At 43.0% G+C, this 19,851-nt stretch overlaps 2 protein-coding genes across 2 annotated transcripts in view; both read left to right on the forward strand.

Annotated features, from left to right (window-relative positions):
• Positions 1-19,851, forward strand: part of TM9SF2 (transmembrane 9 superfamily member 2) — a 69,530-nt gene that overhangs the window by 13,351 nt on the left and 36,328 nt on the right. Inside the window, exons 5-7 of the mRNA XM_084612185.1 lie at positions 5,496-5,625; positions 12,736-12,860; positions 14,045-14,156. Of these exons, the coding sequence (XP_084468311.1) occupies positions 5,496-5,625; positions 12,736-12,860; positions 14,045-14,156 (367 nt within the window). The remainder of the gene's footprint in view (positions 1-5,495; positions 5,626-12,735; positions 12,861-14,044; positions 14,157-19,851) is intronic.
• Positions 18,271-19,772, forward strand: LOC311514357 (myb/SANT-like DNA-binding domain-containing protein 7; the record flags this gene model as incomplete). Its single annotated transcript, XM_084616911.1, has 2 exons — positions 18,271-18,853; positions 19,276-19,772. 2 exons carry the CDS (start codon positions 18,271-18,273, stop codon positions 19,359-19,361), a joined length of 669 nt encoding a protein of 222 aa, XP_084473037.1. The 3' UTR covers positions 19,362-19,772.

A 19,851-nucleotide genomic window follows, 5' to 3' on the forward strand; every position in this document is an offset into this window, starting at 1 on the left:
AGTGCAAGGTGCCCACAACTACAACTCCACAAAAATGGCTAGTGCAGCTTCAAATGGTGGTGGCACCAGCAATGAACAAGGCATGACCAGGGCATACAACTGATGTGGAAGCTGCACAGGAAATAAACTGGATTAGCATCAGCACTGTTACCTTTATCAAACAAACCTGTAATCTCGTCAGAGAGAGACATTTAAGTTAGTTTGATAGGATCTATTTTCCAGGTTGATTTGCATGAATATTAATAGAGTCCCATTTCAGCCAGGCCATTTTTTTTGCACAGGACTGTTGTCAGGCTGACAGGACTATAATTATCTGGGTCACTATGTTTACCTTTTAAAAATATTGGCACAACATTAGCTGTCTTCTGGAACTTCTCCTGTGTTCCAAGAGTTATTGAAAATCAGTGTTAACAGTCCAGCAAGCACCTCAGCCAGCTCTTCTAAAAACTCTTAGATGCAAGTTATTTGGACCTTCTAATTTAAGTATCTAAGTTTAGTAACTGCTGTTTAACACTCTCCTGAGCTACTGTTGGAATGAAAAAGGATATCATATTATATGACTACATCATCTGTCTTTTCCAAATACAGAGCAGAAATATTTATTGAACCCTTTTTTGCTTTTCCTGCATTACCAACAATTTGGATATCCATTTAATAATGGACCAGTAGCACTGTTGAGTCGTCTTGTTTTTCATACACTTAAGCAACCTGCTTATTGTCATTACCTCTCCTGGTCATAGGTTTCTCCTTGTGTCCTTATGTTTCCCTTATCAATTCTCTACTTAAGCTCCTTCTGAACTCTTGGATGTATACCGTCTGGGCCTACTGGTGTAGTGTTTTTTTTGTTTGCTTGTTTTTTGAAATAAATTTGTTTCAGTATTGCTACTTCTGATGCATCAATCTTTGATGGTACTTCATCTTTATTACCAGAAGAAAGTTAGACTACATCATCTGCAGGAAAAACTGTTGTTTCACTTATCTTAGCCCTGTCAAGTGAGGGGAAGAACAAACTAAAGCATAATCTGATTTCTAGCATTGAGGGTTGTGAAGATAACCTAACCTGCCAAATGTGAACAAAGTGTAGGAAGATGCAATGTTGTCTTCTGAGGTCTGTAAATAGATCACTTTTAATCATTTGCCACGGATATCTGCCCAGCAGCAACAACATGGTGAAATGAATAGGACTCTGGTCAGTTTCACAGCTGCTCTTCAGAGCCCTGTGGGAATCTGGAAACTGTAAACAATCCTGACAAGTACATGTTGTTGCTGTAGACATTAAAAGTTTACTTGCGGGGAAATAGGACCACCCTAAAAGCACTCCTCTTCCCAGTATCTGGGGCAGAAGAGGGGAAAGCACCTTGTTGCTCTACAACATTGGTGGGTATCCCACCCTTCTTCTGGCCAGAAACTGATAGGAGGAGATAAGGTTTTTCTGGTTTTGGTTTTCCCCGGTCCTGGCTTCCTACCTACTTACTGTTGGAGGTTATTCTCCAAGCTGCTAATGGTCTTTGGGGGGGAGAGAGATGCTGGCTAGTAAGAGTCCTCTTTTGCTTCTGCTCTGTGTCAACATCAACATGGAGCTGCGGGCTAGAGACTTTCCTTTGTACCTGAGATCAGAGAGAGCAGGCTGGGAAGAAGAACCTGCTTGGTCTGCTCTTAGGAATGGAGGACTGTGTAGCAGTGAAGAGGAACCTTCTAAGTGATAGAGGGAGAGAATTAAATTGATTTATTGAGGTGTGGTTTTGGGGAGGGCATGGTGATGCAGGAAATTTTCTTTAGGACTTTTAGATTTAGTCCTTGGGTGAGTAGGTGTTGGTGACCCTTTCTTTTTTTCCTCCCTCATACCCTGATTACCTGACTTCTCAGGTTGGAGCAGCCAGTTTCTGGTGCCTTGGGAGCAGCAAATTGAATCTCTTGATAGCAGTCCATGGGTGAATTAAACCTTAAGTACTTTTTTTTTACCCAAAATGGTTTAATGTCAGTGTAATGCAAAGAAAATATATGGAAGATACTAAAGCAAATACCTATCGTATTGGCTTTACCAGGGCTTCCTGGAGAATTGGTCCATGAAATCTCTCTTCCATAACTTTTGTTTTACTGGGTATCTTGGGACACTGTGTTTGTTAGCATTTCTGGCCCACTAACAATAAGACACTTAATGGTAAAGGTGATTCAATAACTCAGTGCATTTGTACCAATATGTAGCATTAAGACACAACAGGACGTTTTATTTGTCCAGTGATGCAAATAAAGTGACTGCAGTCTTGTGTCTTCAGCCACTTAAGACATATTAATGGACCAGTAAAACGTACCCTGGAGTGTTTTAATGGTGTTCTAATTACAGCTATTGAATTTTTTAAAATTCTTTTAAATGATTTCTTTTTGGACTTATCCTTCCACAATGGAAAAAACTTCATAGTGGAAAGAGGGGTGGTGGTAGACAACTTCTTTTTTTTTAAAATGTATATTTTTGTTGTTGACATTTTTCGTTTCCATTTATGTTAGCTCTCCTGCCATATCCTGCTGTCTTGTCTTCTCCTCCTGCAGCTCCTCACAGGGGGCTGGGCTGCTTTCAAGATTTATCTATTAAGCCTAAATTGGAAACTTACTGTGCTCTTGATTTTTAGCCTTTTTAACAATAAAACAATCTTGTGAAGAGCTGCTGGAGGGAGGTGTGAAAGCAGCTGCTTTTCACCTAACTATAGTAGCTCTCAACTTTTTACCCCATGTAAACTCACTAGTTAAAATAGTTCATACCATCAGGGAAGCACAGTTGAGCATGGTGGTCAGGAATGCACTTCAGTAAGGAAAAACACTGCCTACTCTGAGCTGCCATACTTTTTTCCATTTAACTTTACTAGGACTTCCTCATTTGTGGCAGTTTTTTACTAGAAAAGCTGATGCTGAAGTGGGAATTCATCTGAAACACTCAATTCAGCTTTCTTTAGAAAGTAAAAGTTGAAATGTGCCAAGGAAGCCCTATTGTGGACAGTGAGGAGGGGGAAAAGATCCATGGGGAACAGAGTGACGGTTGTGCATCGTGTACTGTGGTAGTGATAATGGCAAGGTTTGTGTCTGAGGGTATGTCTACACTACGGAATAAGGTCGAATTTATAGAAGTCGTTTTTTTAGAAATCGGTTTTATATATTCGTGTGTGTGTGTCCCCACAGAAAATGCTCCAAGTGCATTAACTCGGCGGAGTGCTTCCACAGTACCGAGGCTAGAATCGACTTCCGGAGCATTGCACTGTGGATAGCTATCCCACAGTTCCTGCAGTCTCCGCTGCCCATTGGAATTCTGGGTTGAGATCCCAATGCCTGATGGGGCTAAAACATTGTCGTGGGTGGTTCTGGATACATATCGTCAGGCCCCCGTTCCCTCCCTCCCTCCGTGAAAGCAAGGGCAGACAATCGTTTTGCGCCTTTTTTCCTGAGTTAGCTGTGGAGACGCCATACCACGGCAAGCATGGAGCCCGCTCAGGTAACCATCACCCTATGTCTCCTGGGTGCTGGCAGACGTGGTATGGCATTGCTACACAGTAGCAGCAACCCGTTGCCTTCTGGCAGCAGACGGTGCAGTACGACTGGTAACCGTTCTCGTCGTGTCCGAGGTGCTCCTGGCCACGTCGGCTCGGAGCGCCTGGACAGACATGGGCACAGGGACTAAATTTGGAGTGACTTGACCAGGTCATTCTCTTTAGTCCTGCAGTCAGTCCTATTGAACCGTCTTATGGTGAGCAGGCAGGCAATACGGATTGCTAGCAGTCGTACTGTACCATCTTCTGCCAGGCAGGCAAGAGATGAGGATGGCTAGCAGTCGTACTGTGCCATCTTCTGCCGAGCAGCCATGAGATGTGGATGGCATGCAGTCCTTCTGCACCGTCTGCTGCCAGCTAAAGATGTAAAAGATAGATGGAGTGGATTAAAACAAGAAATAGACCAGATATGTTTTGTATTCATTTGCTTGCCCCCCTCCCCCGTCTAGGGGACTCATTCCTCTAGGTCACACTGCAGTCACTCACAAGAGAAGGTGCAGCGAGGTAAATCTAGCCATGTATTAGAGGCCAGGCTAACCTCCTTGTTCCAATAAGAACAATAACTTAGGTGCACCATTTCTTATTGGAACCCTCCGTGAAGTCCTGCCTGAAATACTCCTTGATGTAAAGCCACCCCCTTTGTTGATTTTAGCTCCCTGAAGCCAACCCTGTAAGCCGTGTCCTCAGTCGCCCCTCCCTGCGTCAGAGCAATGGCAAACAATCGTGCATCTGAGTTGAGAGCGCTGTCCAGAGCGGTCACAATGGAGCACTCTGGGATAGCTCCCGGAGGCCAATACCGTCGAATTGTGTCCACAGCACCCCAAATTCGAGCCGGCAAGGCCGATTTAAGCGCTAATCCACTTGTCAGGGGTGGAGTAAGGAAATCGATTTTAAGAGCCCTTTAAGTCGAAATAAAGGGCTTCATCGTGTGGATGGGTGCAGGTTTACATTGATTTAATGCTGCTAAATTCGACCTAAAGTCCTAGTGTAGACCAGGGCTGAGTGGAGAAGAAGGTATGTAGTGTAAGGTGACTTCATTCTTCTTGTGTGTGGGGGGGTGGGTTGTCAGGTGTGTAACTGCTTGACTGCAAAGTTCTTTCGTGTACTACCTTCCGAGTGTGTGTTAATGAGTAAGCACAATTGAGGAGGTCTGGCAAGGTAGAAGTGAAGCTGCTGCTGCTACTTTTGCCCGTAGAAGCCTTCTTTGTGAGATGAAATCTGACCGAAAAATACAGACTTCATTGGAGGAGGTTTTTATCAGATGGAGATGACTTATGTGCATGCAGGAGGCTTCAGGCTTAACTGATATGTTATACACCAACTGTTACGATGAATACTAGCTAAAACTAACACAATTATTTTCCCAGAAACTTACATATTGCACCCGGTCTACTCAGGATACACCTGTCTACCACATTTTGTGAAGAAAGGCAATTAATGTCCTTGGCAATATAGCCTAATTTCATGAAAGTCCAATTTCAAGTGACACATTAATTTTTACAAAGAGAAATAAACTAAATTACACAGAAAAACTAATGCTGTGTGAAATTTCACAGCAGTAGGCTTTCAACTTCTAGAGAAACTGAAAGTTCCCTCTTTTTAGGATCTGCTTTACCTGTACAGCTGTCACCAGGCACCTCCATTATCTGGAAATTGAGTTAACTGTCCTTGGTGCAATCCCAGCAGTTAAAGTCTTAAAGGAATGTTATTGCTACTTTCACACTTGTATAATTGCCAGGAGGAACACACAATAGTCATGTTGTTCTTTTTTGTAAAGAATACGAATCCTTCAGAATTCTAGGAATTTAAAGTAGTGTTGAAGATGCAATCTGTGTTCAGTGACTCCCCCTCCCACCCCCCCAAAATGCAAATAATTACTGCAGGTTAAATAGATCTAGGACTTTTATTTTTATGTTACTATGAGCTCTGTCTCTAATTCTATTAGTGTTTTGTTTATAGGATTGTGGACAACATGCCTGTAACTTGGTGCTATGATGTTGACAACAACCAGAAGTTTTGCAATCCTGGATTTCCTATTGGCTGTTTTACTACAGAAAAAGGTCATCCAAAGGATGCCTGTGTCATTAATGTAAGTTTAAAGTATTTTTTACTAATGTGTCAATTTCTGTATTGAGTGATTATCTATATGCACGTTCCATTAATGGTGAATGTGCATCCCACATGCTCGTTTTCTGAATCCTTTGGTCAACAGGGTCCATATGGTATGTATCCACCCTCAGAGTCCTTGTGCTCTGTACAGAGGACATAAAAGGACAGAGCAGCTCAACTGCTGCTCAGTTTTTATCACTGCCTCTTGGCTTTGAGAGAGAGAGAGGCTTGCTGTCTGTGCTTTCACTGCTAGCAATCTCTTGTTCTTACCACTTCTTTTAACTAGTTGACATTTCCTTTAAATTTTCAAACTGTTCTGATTTGCCCAAATTAGACTTCAGGCTCCAGGGTGGCCTCTACTTTTGTCCTCCAGATTTAAATATTGACCCTTGTGTGAGGAAGCTGTGCCTGTGAATGGTCACTTCGAATGACAAGACTGCCTGGGGGAGTCTCACATTTTGGAAAAATGTGACCTCTGCAAGTCTCTCACTTCCAGAACCCAAAAAGACAGTGACTGCAGTTATTCCTCATGAACCAGTCCATGAAATCAGCATCTGACCCAGCTTCTCTGGGTCCCCCTGAACATGGCCCCAAAAGGTGCAAGCACTGGTTCAGTGACTCATAGAGCCTCCTCTTCAATCCTGGCACTGAGATGGACCAAACCCATCAAGAGACCATCATCTGAGAAGGTACAGGGAGTGAGGAATTGCAGTGGTAGATCATCTACCACTAAAAATCTCACCTCCAGCACCACTTTTCCTCTGAGATTTCACAGCCCTATGTAGTTCCTGCCACAGCTCACTACCTCACTTCTGTGCCTCCTCAGTCAGGAACTCGACACCTTCAACTTCCTGCTCTGCAGCCTCTGGTATCACAGGCCGTGGCACTGTCCTCCAGTCTGGTGCTTGAATTGTCACCATTGCTTACTGAGGTTTTGGCACTGTTTTTGCTATCCATTTCACAACGCCAGCTGGGACCGATGACATTCAGGGCACTGATCGACTTAATGGTTTTGCAGGAGCTGGTATCGCCTTTGATAGTCACCTCCATTTCCCTAGCTATAGTGGAACTTTCCTTTAGCATGCATCATATACTTCTGTAACCTTGCTGGTTCCACCGACATCTAATACACCACCTAATGCAAAGTCTAATGCTCCTTTAATTCAGCCTCATCATTAGCATGAAATAGTAGCGGGGATTCAGAGCACCAACATACATACTCCCCAGAACATTTGCACCACCTGCTTCAACCTCATAAGGAGACTGAGCCTCATTCTAAAACAGTTATTGGGATGTTTGCCAGACAGGACACACGCTTCGCTGACTTTATGGCCCTCGGGACCATATTTATCCATACAGATGTGGCCATAATGTGGACCATGGTCCACTCAAAGTAGAGTCAACTACCAGGATAAATCTCACCATCTTAAAGTGCCTTTCCTGATGGCCTCAGCTACCCAGGCTGTCCCCAAACCTCCACAATAGCACAAGGATAAACCAGAAGATGTTTCACCTCTGTGGAGACTTTCTTGGGCCTGTGGCACTCTCATCATCCTCACCTGAGGAGGTAGTTATCCTACTGTCCCCTAGGTGGACAACTTTAGAGGTTTCCAAGAGCTCCTCAAAGAATTGTACAGGCCCTGCAGGTTCGAATGGAAGCGGTCCAGGTGTAGACCCACCAATTTGTGGATCTCTTACAATTCACCTCACCAACTACCAGGCCTTAATGGCCAGTTATGACTTTCAGATCGACAAAAACTCATCTTTCACCAACAGTCTTCCACCTTTTATCTCCAAGGACTGATTAATGGCCAGTTTACTGGCTTCCAGCCTGCACTGGATGTGGCAGACTGTTTATATTTTGATGGTCACAAGGCGATCTCTGTGGCTACAGAGGTCAGGCTTCCTTCAAAATACATTTGATGGTAGAGGGCGTGCCCTTTGAGGGGTGGTAATTATAGTTCAAAAATGGATGAGACCCATTGCACACTGACGGACTCCAGAGCAACTGTCCAATACCTTGGGATCTACATGATAAATCCTAAAAGGAAATGTATCAGTAGTCATATGACCTACATAGGTCAGATCCATCGCTGTTTCTTTGTGAAAGCCCTGCTGAGCTTCAGGGAAAAAAGAGGCAACACTTCCACAGATGGACACAGTCCACTGCTGTTGCTCACTCTTCTCAATTTTCATCAGTCTAGTAGCACTCTTCTAATGGGACCCTGAGGCAGTTCAGACCGTCTCCTGTGACGCCATACCTAACAATCTGTTCCATTTGGGAACTGACGAGCCTCCATCACCATGGGTCAGTTGGTCATAAACATAATAACTTCAGGATATTGCATCCAGTTTCACACAGTGCCTGCAACCAACTGCCTTTTCCCCTCCTCTTCTGGGATCCTTCTCATGAGAATCAACTATGGCAAGCGATCCTTGTTTCTTTTTCTCCAAGCAATAGAGAGTCCCTCCTCTGTATCATAGTAACAGGTTTTAAAGCAAGTACAGTAGAACTCCATTTGTCTGACTTTCCCTTAACCAGCTCTCCACATTTACCGAACAGCTGGGACTCCAGGGCCAGAAGCAGACGATCTTTCCTGTGGCTGCTAGATAGCGCTGCAGCATCGCATTTTCCCATTCTCCAGTTTATATGGAGGTTTGATTATCTGATCTGGCCCTGGCCCTGGTCCTGATCCTAATTAGACTGGAAAATGGGGCTTTACTGTACTTCCATATTCCTAAAAAGAAATGAGGCTGGTGATCCATCCTGAAACTGAGGAAACGTTCATATGCCGTTGAAGTTCAGGATGGTGTGACAAAGTTCCTGCTCTACCTTTGGTGGGTCTTGTGCTTATTGATGGATTTGCTCGCCTTGGAGCTTCACGGCAGCCATCAGCTTGGCCATTTTTCTGAACCCACAGTCCAGGTTGACTCCTCCTGTGTCTGACCAGGAGTTGGGAGGATTTGGGGGGAACCCGGGCCCCCCTCTACTCCAGGTTCCAGCCCAGGGCCCTGTGGAATGCAGCTGTCTAGAGTGCCTCCTGGAACAGCTGTGTGACAGCTACAACTCCCTGGGCTATTTCCCCATGGCCTCCTCCCAACACCTTCTTTATCCTCACCATAGGACCTTCCTCCTGGTGTCTGATAATGCTTCTACACCTCAGTTCTCCAACAGTCCGCGTTCTCACTCTCAGCTCCTAGTGCCTCTTGCTCCCAGCTCCTCGCATGCACACCACAAACTGAAGTGAGCTCCTTTTTAAAACCCAGGTGCCCTGATTAGCCTACCTTAATTGATTCTAGCACCTTCTTGATTGGCTGCAGGTGTTCTAATCAGCCTATCTTAATTGTCTTCAGAAGGTTCCTGATTGTTCTGGAACCTTCCCTGTTACCTTACCCAGGGAAAAGGGACCTACTTAGCCTGGGGCTAATATATCTGCCTTCTATTACTCTCCTATAAGCCCTCTGGCCCGACCCTGTCACAATGGTCACCCTCACCTTAATTCCCTTTCTAAATTCAAGGTACTGGATTGCATCTCTCGCCCTGAAGATGCATACTTCAACATATATTGATGATCCCATCCTGCAGGAAGTACCTTAGGCTCATGGTAGGCCTGACCATTACCCTGAAGAGTAGAGCCCAATACACTACTGAGGATATTCATTAACATGCATGTAGTAGTGGTAGAACTCTTAAGGAAATCTTGGTGTGTACCCTGGCATGGAAAGTTAACTGGTACAGAGGAAATATTGTCCGCTCTCAAAATCTGTTCATCACATGCTTGATCTGCTCCCTAAGCCTGAAAGTCACTAGGCAGAAATCCAACTTGACTTCTGTCCATAGACTCAAATTGATTGGAATGGTTCTGCACTCCACCAAGTCTGTGGCTTATCTTCTCTAGGATAGTTTTGAGAGTTCTATAGCTCTTATTATGCAGTTGGAGTCAAGTCTAAGCATCACGGTAAGGACTTTTCTTGCTCTGCAAGGATGTGAGGCTTCATGCACCTTTATCATGCCTTGTGCCAGACTACACCTTCAGTGCATACAAGACTGGCTAAGGCTGGTGTACACCCTGATTTAAGCATCATGTGGACGTGCCCTTCTGGATGCCTCCATTAGTACTGTTACCTCTGAAATGGTGGAAGGACTCTTCAGACATCTAAAGCGATGTGCAAAAGGAACTCCTGCTGTCTAAAACTGTAGTGACAGATGTGTTGTTCTTGGGGTGGGGAGCTCACATGCAAGATCTTCAGGTGAAAAGCCTTTAGACAACATGAGAAGTATGGATGCATATCAATCTCCCAGAATGCAGAGCTGTGTGCACAGCTTACGAGTCCTTACTGCATTGCCTCAAGGAACAGATGATCCAAATCAGCAATACAATTGCCATGTTCTATATCAACAAACAACGTGGGTAGAAGTCTTCTCCCTTATGCCAGAGGAGGCATGAGCCTAGGTCTCTCTCAGATAACATTTTAATCTTGTGGACAAAGGCCTGGTGCATGCCTATGCTGTGGTTCCATTGCTGCCCAGGGTGCTCTCCAAGATCAGGAAGGACTTGGACAAGATGATTTTGGTTGAAATTTAGAGGCAAATCTTAATTTTTTTTTTCCCCTCTCCAGAGGAGAAAATGCTAGTAATCTTTCTCTTCACCATTCTTTCTTCCTTCTGAATCTGTGTTAGGGAACCACTTGCAGTCTCCCATAAAAGAAACACGTTTGTAATTTCACTTAAAGGACACCGTCAACTTAAATTGCACTTGTCTAAGCGTTGTTTAGGGCAATCTAAAGAGAACTCTTAAGACTACTGTAATTGAATTATAGAAAAGAGCTCTCAATTTGTTTGTATTTTATTTTATAGTGCATTCTACTGTTTTCTCAGTATAGTTAGCCCCTTTTTTGGTATATGGGGGTCTTTTTTAAAAAAGGGGGGGAGAGACATTAGATTTGGAAAATGTGACTGCAAAAATTAGTACCTGGTATGACTTCTAACTCTCTGTAACTGACTAATTTTCAAGTTGATGTGTGTCCCTTCAGCAGTAATAGTCACTGGGGTTACATTCAATATTTTTTTGAGTGCTGGCTGCGATGCATCCTTTGGCATCAGTGGATTTGCATATCTGAGCATGTTCCTGTCAACAGATGACAGTTAACTACATCCTCTATTTTGGAAAAATGTTTTGGGGCTTCTAGTGTTTGTTCCACCACATTTGTGCTCTCACAAACTGACCATTTTGGGGTGCAGTTTTTCAGACTGTTGAGAGATTGTCACTGCCTGCCCTGTAACACTGGGTGCTTTAAATGCTCTGCTGCTGTTGCTGACAGCCCAGACACCAACAGCCAGCAGACAAGCATGTGGTTTCCCGAGCGTGTCTGTGCTATTCAGCCCTTGCTCTGCACTCTGACCCCAACAGCCTACCTACAACACAGTAACCCCACGCTAGTCTACTCCAGACTTGGTTACTATTTACAGGGTGACCCAACTCTCTTAGTTCTGAATTTTCCCAAAACCGTCTGCTCTGAAGTGTCCAGGCCTCTCCTGGAACACTCAGATGTAATAAGTTTCATTAGAGTACATTGGGATGTTCAGACCAGCTGAAACTCACAGCTACGTATCAGGGTGTTCCTTGCCATTGGGCACTGGAGTACTCGTAGGGTCTCTTACACTTCCATGGAACTGTAAAGACTCTCTGCTGCCTCCCATCCATCAGTTTAGTGATGTCATACTTAACTAAATATTGAGAGACTTTCAATGTCTGATAAATGACTCCTCTCTATAGCTGGGTATCAGCAAGTCCAAAAGAGAATTTTAAAGACCATCAGTTTCAGCTTTTGCTTCAGTATAATCAATTTATTACATTTTTATTTCACTTCAGTATTAAAGAAATTGTTATAAATAAGGCTTTCTACTTCATAGCCAGCCCACTTCTTGAATGAAATAAAAATATTATTCTTTAAAGCTGCCATAGTGCCTGGATTTTAAAATTCTGCAGTGTAGACCTCTCCTAAGCCCCGGTAACTGGTCTCTGAATGAGTCTGGCCTGACACTGTCTCTCAAAGGGTGAAAAATCTCTGAAAGCTAGGGGAGTCCCAGTCTCTTGCCTGGAGAGCGGAGATCCAAGAGTAGGAATCCAGTCAGAGAAGCAGAACTACAGGAGGATATAAGTATCCCTTTCTGACTTGCGTTCTTTTCCAATAGCACACAAATAGCTATGATATCACCACAGTGGTATTATTGGGTCAGTCAAACAGGAGAAATGGGATGCCTGGATAATAGAGTTAAAACACAAATGTTTTCAAAATATGAGTACTACAGAGAAAATAGAGCTGTTTAAATTTGTATGTATTAACACACCACTTCTTGATGATCTTTGAAATTGACAACTATGAAGAGCAGTAAAACCTGATATTAACTAAATAAGTTTTTGATCCTGTTGAAACACCACTAGCAGTTGGAGGCAGCTGTATACTGTCATATGAGCTCTGAGAGCAAACAGCTCTTTGAAAGAGACATTTTGAAACCAACTGAAAATGGTCCATTCAAGGTTTCTCTCTAACAGTTGAACCAGGCATGGCATTCAGTTCTGTCATAATCTGTGGGAGGGATGTGCAACTGATGTTGATTTGAGGTGGTGTTTGTGAAGCATTTGTTTAAAAATATTTTGGTTGTGTGTTCTCAATTGCTGTCACAGGAGTTTATTTAGTTTCTTTGTTCCTGTATATAACCTCTTTGTAAAATTGGTCCACTTGGAAGTCCCCAATAGTCCAATATTTTTCTTCAGTTAAGATTCATTTGGGAATGGTGATCTGGATACTTCGTGTAAAGCTCACGTACTCTTGAAGTGCTCTGTGCAGTTCTTTAAGCTTTACTTCAGTACCTCCATTAAAAAGATAACACAGGAAAAAGTGCTTGCTTATGTATTCCCACAACCCTCAATATATCTTGTAAGAGAATTTGGGGACTTTTAACTTTGGCAGTATATCCCTTTAAAAAATAGTGAATACAATTCTGTATGAAATTCAGTTTTGAGCTTCTGTTTTTTAAATTGTAGAATAGTCATATATCTTTTGTTTCTTGTATTTTGGTCCACAGGCAGAGTTTCGTGAAGAAGATACCTTTTACATATTTAACCATGTAGATATTAAGATATTCTACCATGTTGTAGAAAAGGAGGGGGTAGGAGCAAGACTAGTAGCTGCTAAACTTGAACCGAAAAGGTGAGTGCATTTAAAATGGATTTTAAAAATTACTTGTTAAACAAATGATTTAGGGCTTATAACAAGAACTAAGTCAGTGCTCTAGTCCAGTTTGTGTTTAAAACTGGGCTTGTTAAACTTTGAAATCCATAGCAAATCCTGAGTATCAACCACAGGAAACTTATTCCACATCGTGGACCTGTTATAGGTGCAGGACGTGTGTGTGTGTGTATAATTATATATATATATCGTTCAAATTGGCTTTCCTGGTAACCAAGGTGACCTGACCTAATGTGTTTTAACTGATTTAGTGTCATTCTACTGACAAGGAACCTTAATCTGCTATTTCTGTCTCCAGTGTATTGAAGATATCTGATGGTAGTGGTATACTCCCAGTGTGGGATTCTCCATCTGCCAGTTGGGGGGGTGGGGGGAGGAACAAGGTTGCATTTTATTGTATGATTGAACACATTACCCCTGCCCTGGATGCTGGTGAATCAGTATAGTTCAACTTTTGACGTCATAAGTGTTAGATATTCTAATATAGTGGTGCCTCCTCTAAACTAGTTTAAATTTCCTGTTTTCTATGAACAGCAGTATGAAGAAACATGTATTTCAATTCTGTGACCCTCTGACAACTTAGTGTTCTCTTCTCCTTCTTCCCGTGGTGTATTTTTGTTGCTTTCCTTTTCCCTGTTAATATAATGGAGCTTGCTGCCTTGTAGGTCAAATCCTAAAAATTTTTTTTTTTGTTTTTGTTTTTTGTTCTGGGCCACCTAGCTGTTTTGACAGCAAAGTTAGGAAGTCCTATCTTGTACAACATAACTAAGTGACCTTTCCTTTCTATTTTCTATTCAGAAAAATAAAATGTTTTGTAAACCTTACTCTTTCACAGAGTGTAGGTTAAAGAAATGATAGCTTGTAGTCTTAAAACTTTTGAATCAATTTAACAAAACAGTTTTTAGGTAGTAAAAAGTACCACACTTGTGTATGTATGTACTTGCTCCTTGCATCTTCTGTAACTTACTTTTTTTTAATTTGGTTTAAAATCTGATTCAAAAGAAGAATCCTAAATGAGGTTGATAATTGAATGTCTTTAAAAATACAAAATATGTAACGTTAAATGAATGTTCTTGTAAGACTGTTGCTAATTAGATTAAATTTATAAGAAGTATAAATATCTGTGTATATTTTTCTTCCCACAGCTTCAAACATACACATATAGATAACCCTGACTGCTCAGGACCACCTATGGGTATAAGTAACAAGGCTAATGGGGAGATCAAAATTGCTTACACATACTCAGTTAGCTTTCAGGTGAGTGTTTGTTTTCTGTTTTGGAGACCTCACTCAGATTGCTTACAATGATATTTTAGGAGCTCTAAAAGATGAGTGTCTAAAATTACTGCAAAATATTATCAGGCTCTTTTTAATAGCATGGTTCAAAAATAAAACTCCTTTCAGATTAGGATCTTGTGATCTTTCATTGAGATTTTCGTAGCTGACATGGGGATTTAGCTACCCAACTCCCATTAATTTAAATGGGGATTGAGAACTAAAAGTGTGGCAGATATGTCAGGGCTGATGGTTCTCTTCTCCAGCTAGCTCTTAGGGCAGGTCTATACTACGGGGTTAAGTCGACCTAAGTTACGCAACTCCAGTGACATGAATAATGTAGCTGAAGTCGACGTAGCTTCGGTCAACTTACTGCAGTGTCTATGCTGCGCTGGGTTGACGGGAGAGCGATCGGCGGTCGATTTTTAGCAGTTCTTCACTAGACCCGCTGAATTGACCCCCGGTGGATCGATCGCCGCAGCGTTGATTCACGGTAAGTGTAGACAAGCCCTTAGTTTTCTTTCCTCCCATGCCTTTTCTCACGTGTATAACTACAAAGAATCAGGCAACTATTTTGTGTTACCTCTGCTCTCCTTTTGAGAGCGCAAGTCCAGCCACAGGAATGTCCTTAATGGGGGCAGGGTGATGGCACAAGACATGGCTTTTGATGTAACCTATTGAAGGAAGATTCCTCAAAGTATTGGAATGTAAAGGATTTCTAAGGTCCCTCTCACTGTGGTGTGTAAGAGCTAATAAAATAGAGAGGGGTTGCTGGGAAGACTGGAGATCATCCTTATCTTCACATATTAATCACCTTAAGTAGGCACTTGTCAAGTTTCATTTTTCTAGCCTTAAATTCCTCTGTTTGGACTCTTCCCAAATGCATACACCTTTATGTATTCAAATGAGCAACTATCACTGTCATGCTGTGGATATCTATTTTAGAATCTTGGAAAAAATAAGAGGAAAATTTTAATTTTTGTATTTTCCGCTATTAATTTTTTAAAAACTAGCTATACCAAATTTATTCTAAGAGCAGCATAATACCTTGGTATATTACACCATTGCCTGATTGAACAAATGTGCTTGAATAAATTCCTTTAAAATTTACACAGCTTGTTGCAGGGTTTAGTTCCAATATAGTAAAATGAAGCTGTATATGAAAGTGAGTCCTTATTCTTTAAAATTTAGTTAAAACATGTGTTCTGTACCCATTACACACACCATTTTCCACGAACTTCATGGAGATACATATATAATTAATATATATTAATAGTCTAATAATGTAGAAATACATGCTCTGTTAAATGGCCACGTTGGAAATAAAACCCACAAGAACTCTGAAGATGAGGATGAACACTTGGCTTGTAAGAGTACAATATAAACAAAAGTATTGGATCACTCTCACCATATATGTAAACATTCTGATGTTCAGTTGGTACAGACTGTAAATGGACATTCAAACTGAACTTGAAGTAAATTTTATGCTTATTGAAAAAAGCTGAAAAACATATTTTTTCCTCTGTTCCTAAGGGTTTTAAACATTTGGCCAGGAATGCTTGATCAGAGCTAAAATTTAACACATAAAATTGTCAATGAGGCATTCTCAGACTTTTGCTGTTAGTATGGCTTCCCTTTTTTTTGTGTGGTTTTTTTTTAAACAAAGGGGTTTTTGTAGTGTCAAGAGGCACATGTTTTGAACTCATTACAAATGGATAGTTTTAAGTTTTGTAGGATTAGTCCATAATACTGTTTCTAAAATGTTCAGTTCATTGTTGAAAAGCTAACTGAGATGCTAATTACTTTTGAAATTTGTAAGTGAGACAGGTAGATGTATCTGGTGTATTTTTAAATACATACCATGGATTAAATAAGATTGGTCCCAAGACCGATCCCTGAGGAACACCACTACTAACCCGCTTCCAGCCTGACAGTTCACCTTTCAGTATGACCAGTTACAGTATAACCAGTTCCTTATCCACTTTTCAGTTCTCCTATTAATCCCCATCTTATCCAGTTAAACTGAAATTTCCCATGTGGAACTGTATCAAATGCCTTACTGAAATCCAGGTAGATTAGATCTACTGCATTTCCTTTGTCTAAAAAAAAAAATGTTATCTTCTCATAGTAGGAGATCAGGTTGGTCTGGCATGATCTATCTTTTGTAAAACCATGTTGTACTTTATTCCAGTTACCATTCATTTCTGTGTCCTGTGATAGGGTCAGGCCAGATGGCTACAGAAGGCAGATACATTAGTCCCAGATTAAGTAGATCCCTGTTCCCAGGATAAGGTAACAGGGGCAGTTCCAGAACAAGGAGGAACTTGCTGGAACCAGTGAAGGCAGGCAGGCTAATTAGGACATCTGGAGCTAATTAAGAAGAAGCTGCTAGAATTGATTAGGACAGGCTGGCTAATCAGGGCACCTGGGTTTAAAAAGGACCTCCCTTCAGTTAGGGAGAGGCGCGTAAGGAGCTGGGAGTCAGAGGATGTGCTGCTGGAGGGCTGAGGAGTACAAGCGTTATCAGACACCAGGAGGAAGGTCCTGTGGTGAGGATAAAAAAGGTGTTGGGAGGAGGAAGGGAAGTAGCTTAGGGAGTTAAAGCTGTTACGTAACTGTTACAAGAGGCACTCTAGACAGCTACAATCCACAGGGCCCTAGGCTGGAACCGGGAATACAGGGCAGGCCCAGGTTCCCCCCAAACCTCCCAGACACAAGAGGAGTTGACCTGGACTTTGGGTTCCACCAGAGGGGAAGGTCTCTGGGCTGTTCCCTGACCCACATGGTGGATCAGCAGAGACTGTGGGGGTGGTTCGTCTCCTTTTCCCCATGCTGGCCAGTGATGAGGTTGTCTGAGCGAACGGCAGATTTAGCCACAAAAGCAGCCAAACTGAGGGCTGCTGTGAATCTGAGGCGAGCAAATTCACCAGTAAGCACAGGACCCACCAAGATAGAGGAGGAACTTTGTCACAATCCTTAACAACTTTTTCTTTCAAAATTTGTTCGAAGACTTTGCATGCAATTGAGGTCAAACTAACTGCCCTGTAGTTTCCTGGGTCACTTTTTTCCCTTTCTTAAAAATAGGAACTATATTAGCAATTCTCCATTCATAGGGTATGACCCCCAAGTGTATAGATTCATTAAAAGTCCTTCCTAGGGTTTGCAATTTCATGTGCCAGTTCCTTTAATATTATTAATGGAGATTATCCAAGCCCCCTGAGTTAGTCCCATTAAGATGTTTGAGCTTGACTTCCACCTCAGATGTGATGATTTCTATATCCATATCCTCATTCCCATTAGCCACTCTGTCACTACCTTCAAGATCTTAATTAATCTTACTGAAAACTGAGGCAAAGTATTTGTTTACGTGTTAGGCCATGCCCAGATTATCTTTAATCTCTACCCTGTCTTCAGTGGTTAGCAGTTCCACTTCTTGTTTTCTTTTTATTTATATGCTATGGAACCTTTTACTATTGGTTTTAATTGCCTTTGCAAGGTCCAACTCTGCTTGGCGTTTGATCATCATAATCTTGCCTTCATTCTTCCTCTCTAGGAACAGGCAGAATCCCACTGAAATCACTTGAGCCTCCATTTCCTTAAGTGTTTTCCACAGCTTCCCTTGATACGTTCCAGAGAGAATTTAGCTGTATCATTTGTTCCCACAATGAAGGATAATCAGTGGATTCTTTCCTGCTCCCATTAGGATCCTCTTCAGCCTCAGGTCCACATCCTGTATCTTAGCCCTGGTCTACACTAGGACTTTAGGTCGAATTTAGCAGCCTTAAATCGATGTAAACCTGCACCTGTCCACACAATGAAGCCCTTTATTTAGACTTAAAGGGCTCTTAAAATCGATTTCCTTACTCCACCCCTCACAAGTGGATTAGCGCTTAAATCGACGTTGCCGGCTCGAATTTGGGGTACTGTGGACAAAATTCGATGGTATTGGCCTCCAGGAGCTATCCCAGAGTGCTCCATTGTGACCGCTCTGGACAGCACTCTCAACTCAGATGCACTGGCCAGGTAGACAGGAAAAGAACCACGAACTTTTGAATCTCATTTCCTGTTTGGCCAGCGTGGCAAGCTGCAGGTGACCATGCAGAGCTCATCAGCACAGGTGACCATGATGGAGTCCCAGAATTGCAAAAGAGCTCCAGCATGGACCGAACGGGAGGTACGGGATCTGATCGCTGTTTGGGGAGAGGAATCCGTGCTATCTGAACTCCGTTCCAGTTTTCGAAATGCCAAAACCTTTGTGAAAATCTCCCAGGGCATGAAGGACAGAGGCCATAACAGGGACCCGAAGCAGTGCCGCGTGAAACTGAAGGAGCTGAGGCAAGCCTACCAGAAAACCAGAGAGGCGAACAGCCGCTCTGGGTCAGAGCCCCAAACATGCCGCTTCTATGATGAGCTGCATGCCATTTTAGGGGGTTCAGCCACCACTACCCCAGCCGTGTTGTTTGACTCCTTCAATGGAGATGGAGGCAATACGGAAGCAGGTTTTGGGGACGAAGAAGATGAGGAGGAGGAGGAGGTTGTAGACAGCTCACAGCAAGCAAGCGGAGAAACCGGTTTTCCCGACAGCCAGGAACTGTTTCTCACCCTAGACCTGGAGCCAGTACCCCCCGAACCCACCCAAGGCTGCCTCCTGGACCCAGCAGGCGGAGAAGGGACCTCTGGTGAGTGTACCTTTTAAAATACTATACATGGTTTAAAAGCAAGCATGTGAAAGGATTACTTTGCCCTGGCATTTGCGGTTCTCCTAGATGTAGTCCTAAAGCCTTTGCAAAAGGTTTCTGGGGAGGGCAGCCTTATTGGTTGAAATAGAGTGCTTTTCTTCAGGGGACACTCAGAGGAGCCCATTCCTGCTGGGCTGTTTGCCTGTGGCTAAACAGAAATGTTCCCTGCTGTTAGCCACAGGGAGGGGGGAAGGTTGAGGGGGTAGTCACGCGGTGGGAGGAGGCAAAATGCGACCTTGTAACGAAAGCACATGTGCTATGTATGTAATGTTAACAGCAAGGTTTACCCTGAAAGAGTGTAGCCACTGTTGTATAAAATGTGTCTTTTTAAATACCGCTGTCCCTTTTTTTTTCTCCACCAGCTGCATGTGTTTCAATGATCACAGGATCTTCTCCTTCCCAGAGGCTAGTGAAGCTTAGAAAGAAAAAAAAAACGCACTTGCGATGAAATGTTCTCCGAGCTCATGCTGTCCTCCCACACTGACAGAGCACAGACGAATGCGTGGAGGCAAATAATGTCAGAGTGCAGGAAAGCACAAAATGACTGGGAGGAGAGGTGGCGGGCTGAAGAGAGTAAGTGGCGGGCTGAAGACAGGGCTGAAGCTCAAATGTGGCGGCAGCGTGATGAGAGGAGGCAGGATTCAATGCTGAGGCTGCTGCAGGACCAAACCGGTATGCTCCAGTGTATGGTTGAGCTGCAGCAAAGGCAGCTGGAGCACAGACTGCCACTGCTGCCCCTCTGTAACCAACCGCCCTCCTCCCCAAGTTCCATAGCCTCCACACCCAGATGCCCAAGAACGCGGGGGGGGGGGGGCCTCCGGCCAACCAGCCACTCCACCACAGAGGATTGCCCAAAAAAAAGAAGGCTGTCATTAAATAAATTTTAAAGTTGTAAACTTTTAAAGTGCTGTGTGGCATTTTCCTTCCCTCCTCCACCA

The sequence above is a fragment of the Lepidochelys olivacea genome, assembly GCF_965140295.1.
Source record: "Lepidochelys olivacea isolate rLepOli2 genome assembly, chromosome: 1".
NCBI lineage: Eukaryota > Metazoa > Chordata > Testudines > Cheloniidae > Lepidochelys > Lepidochelys olivacea.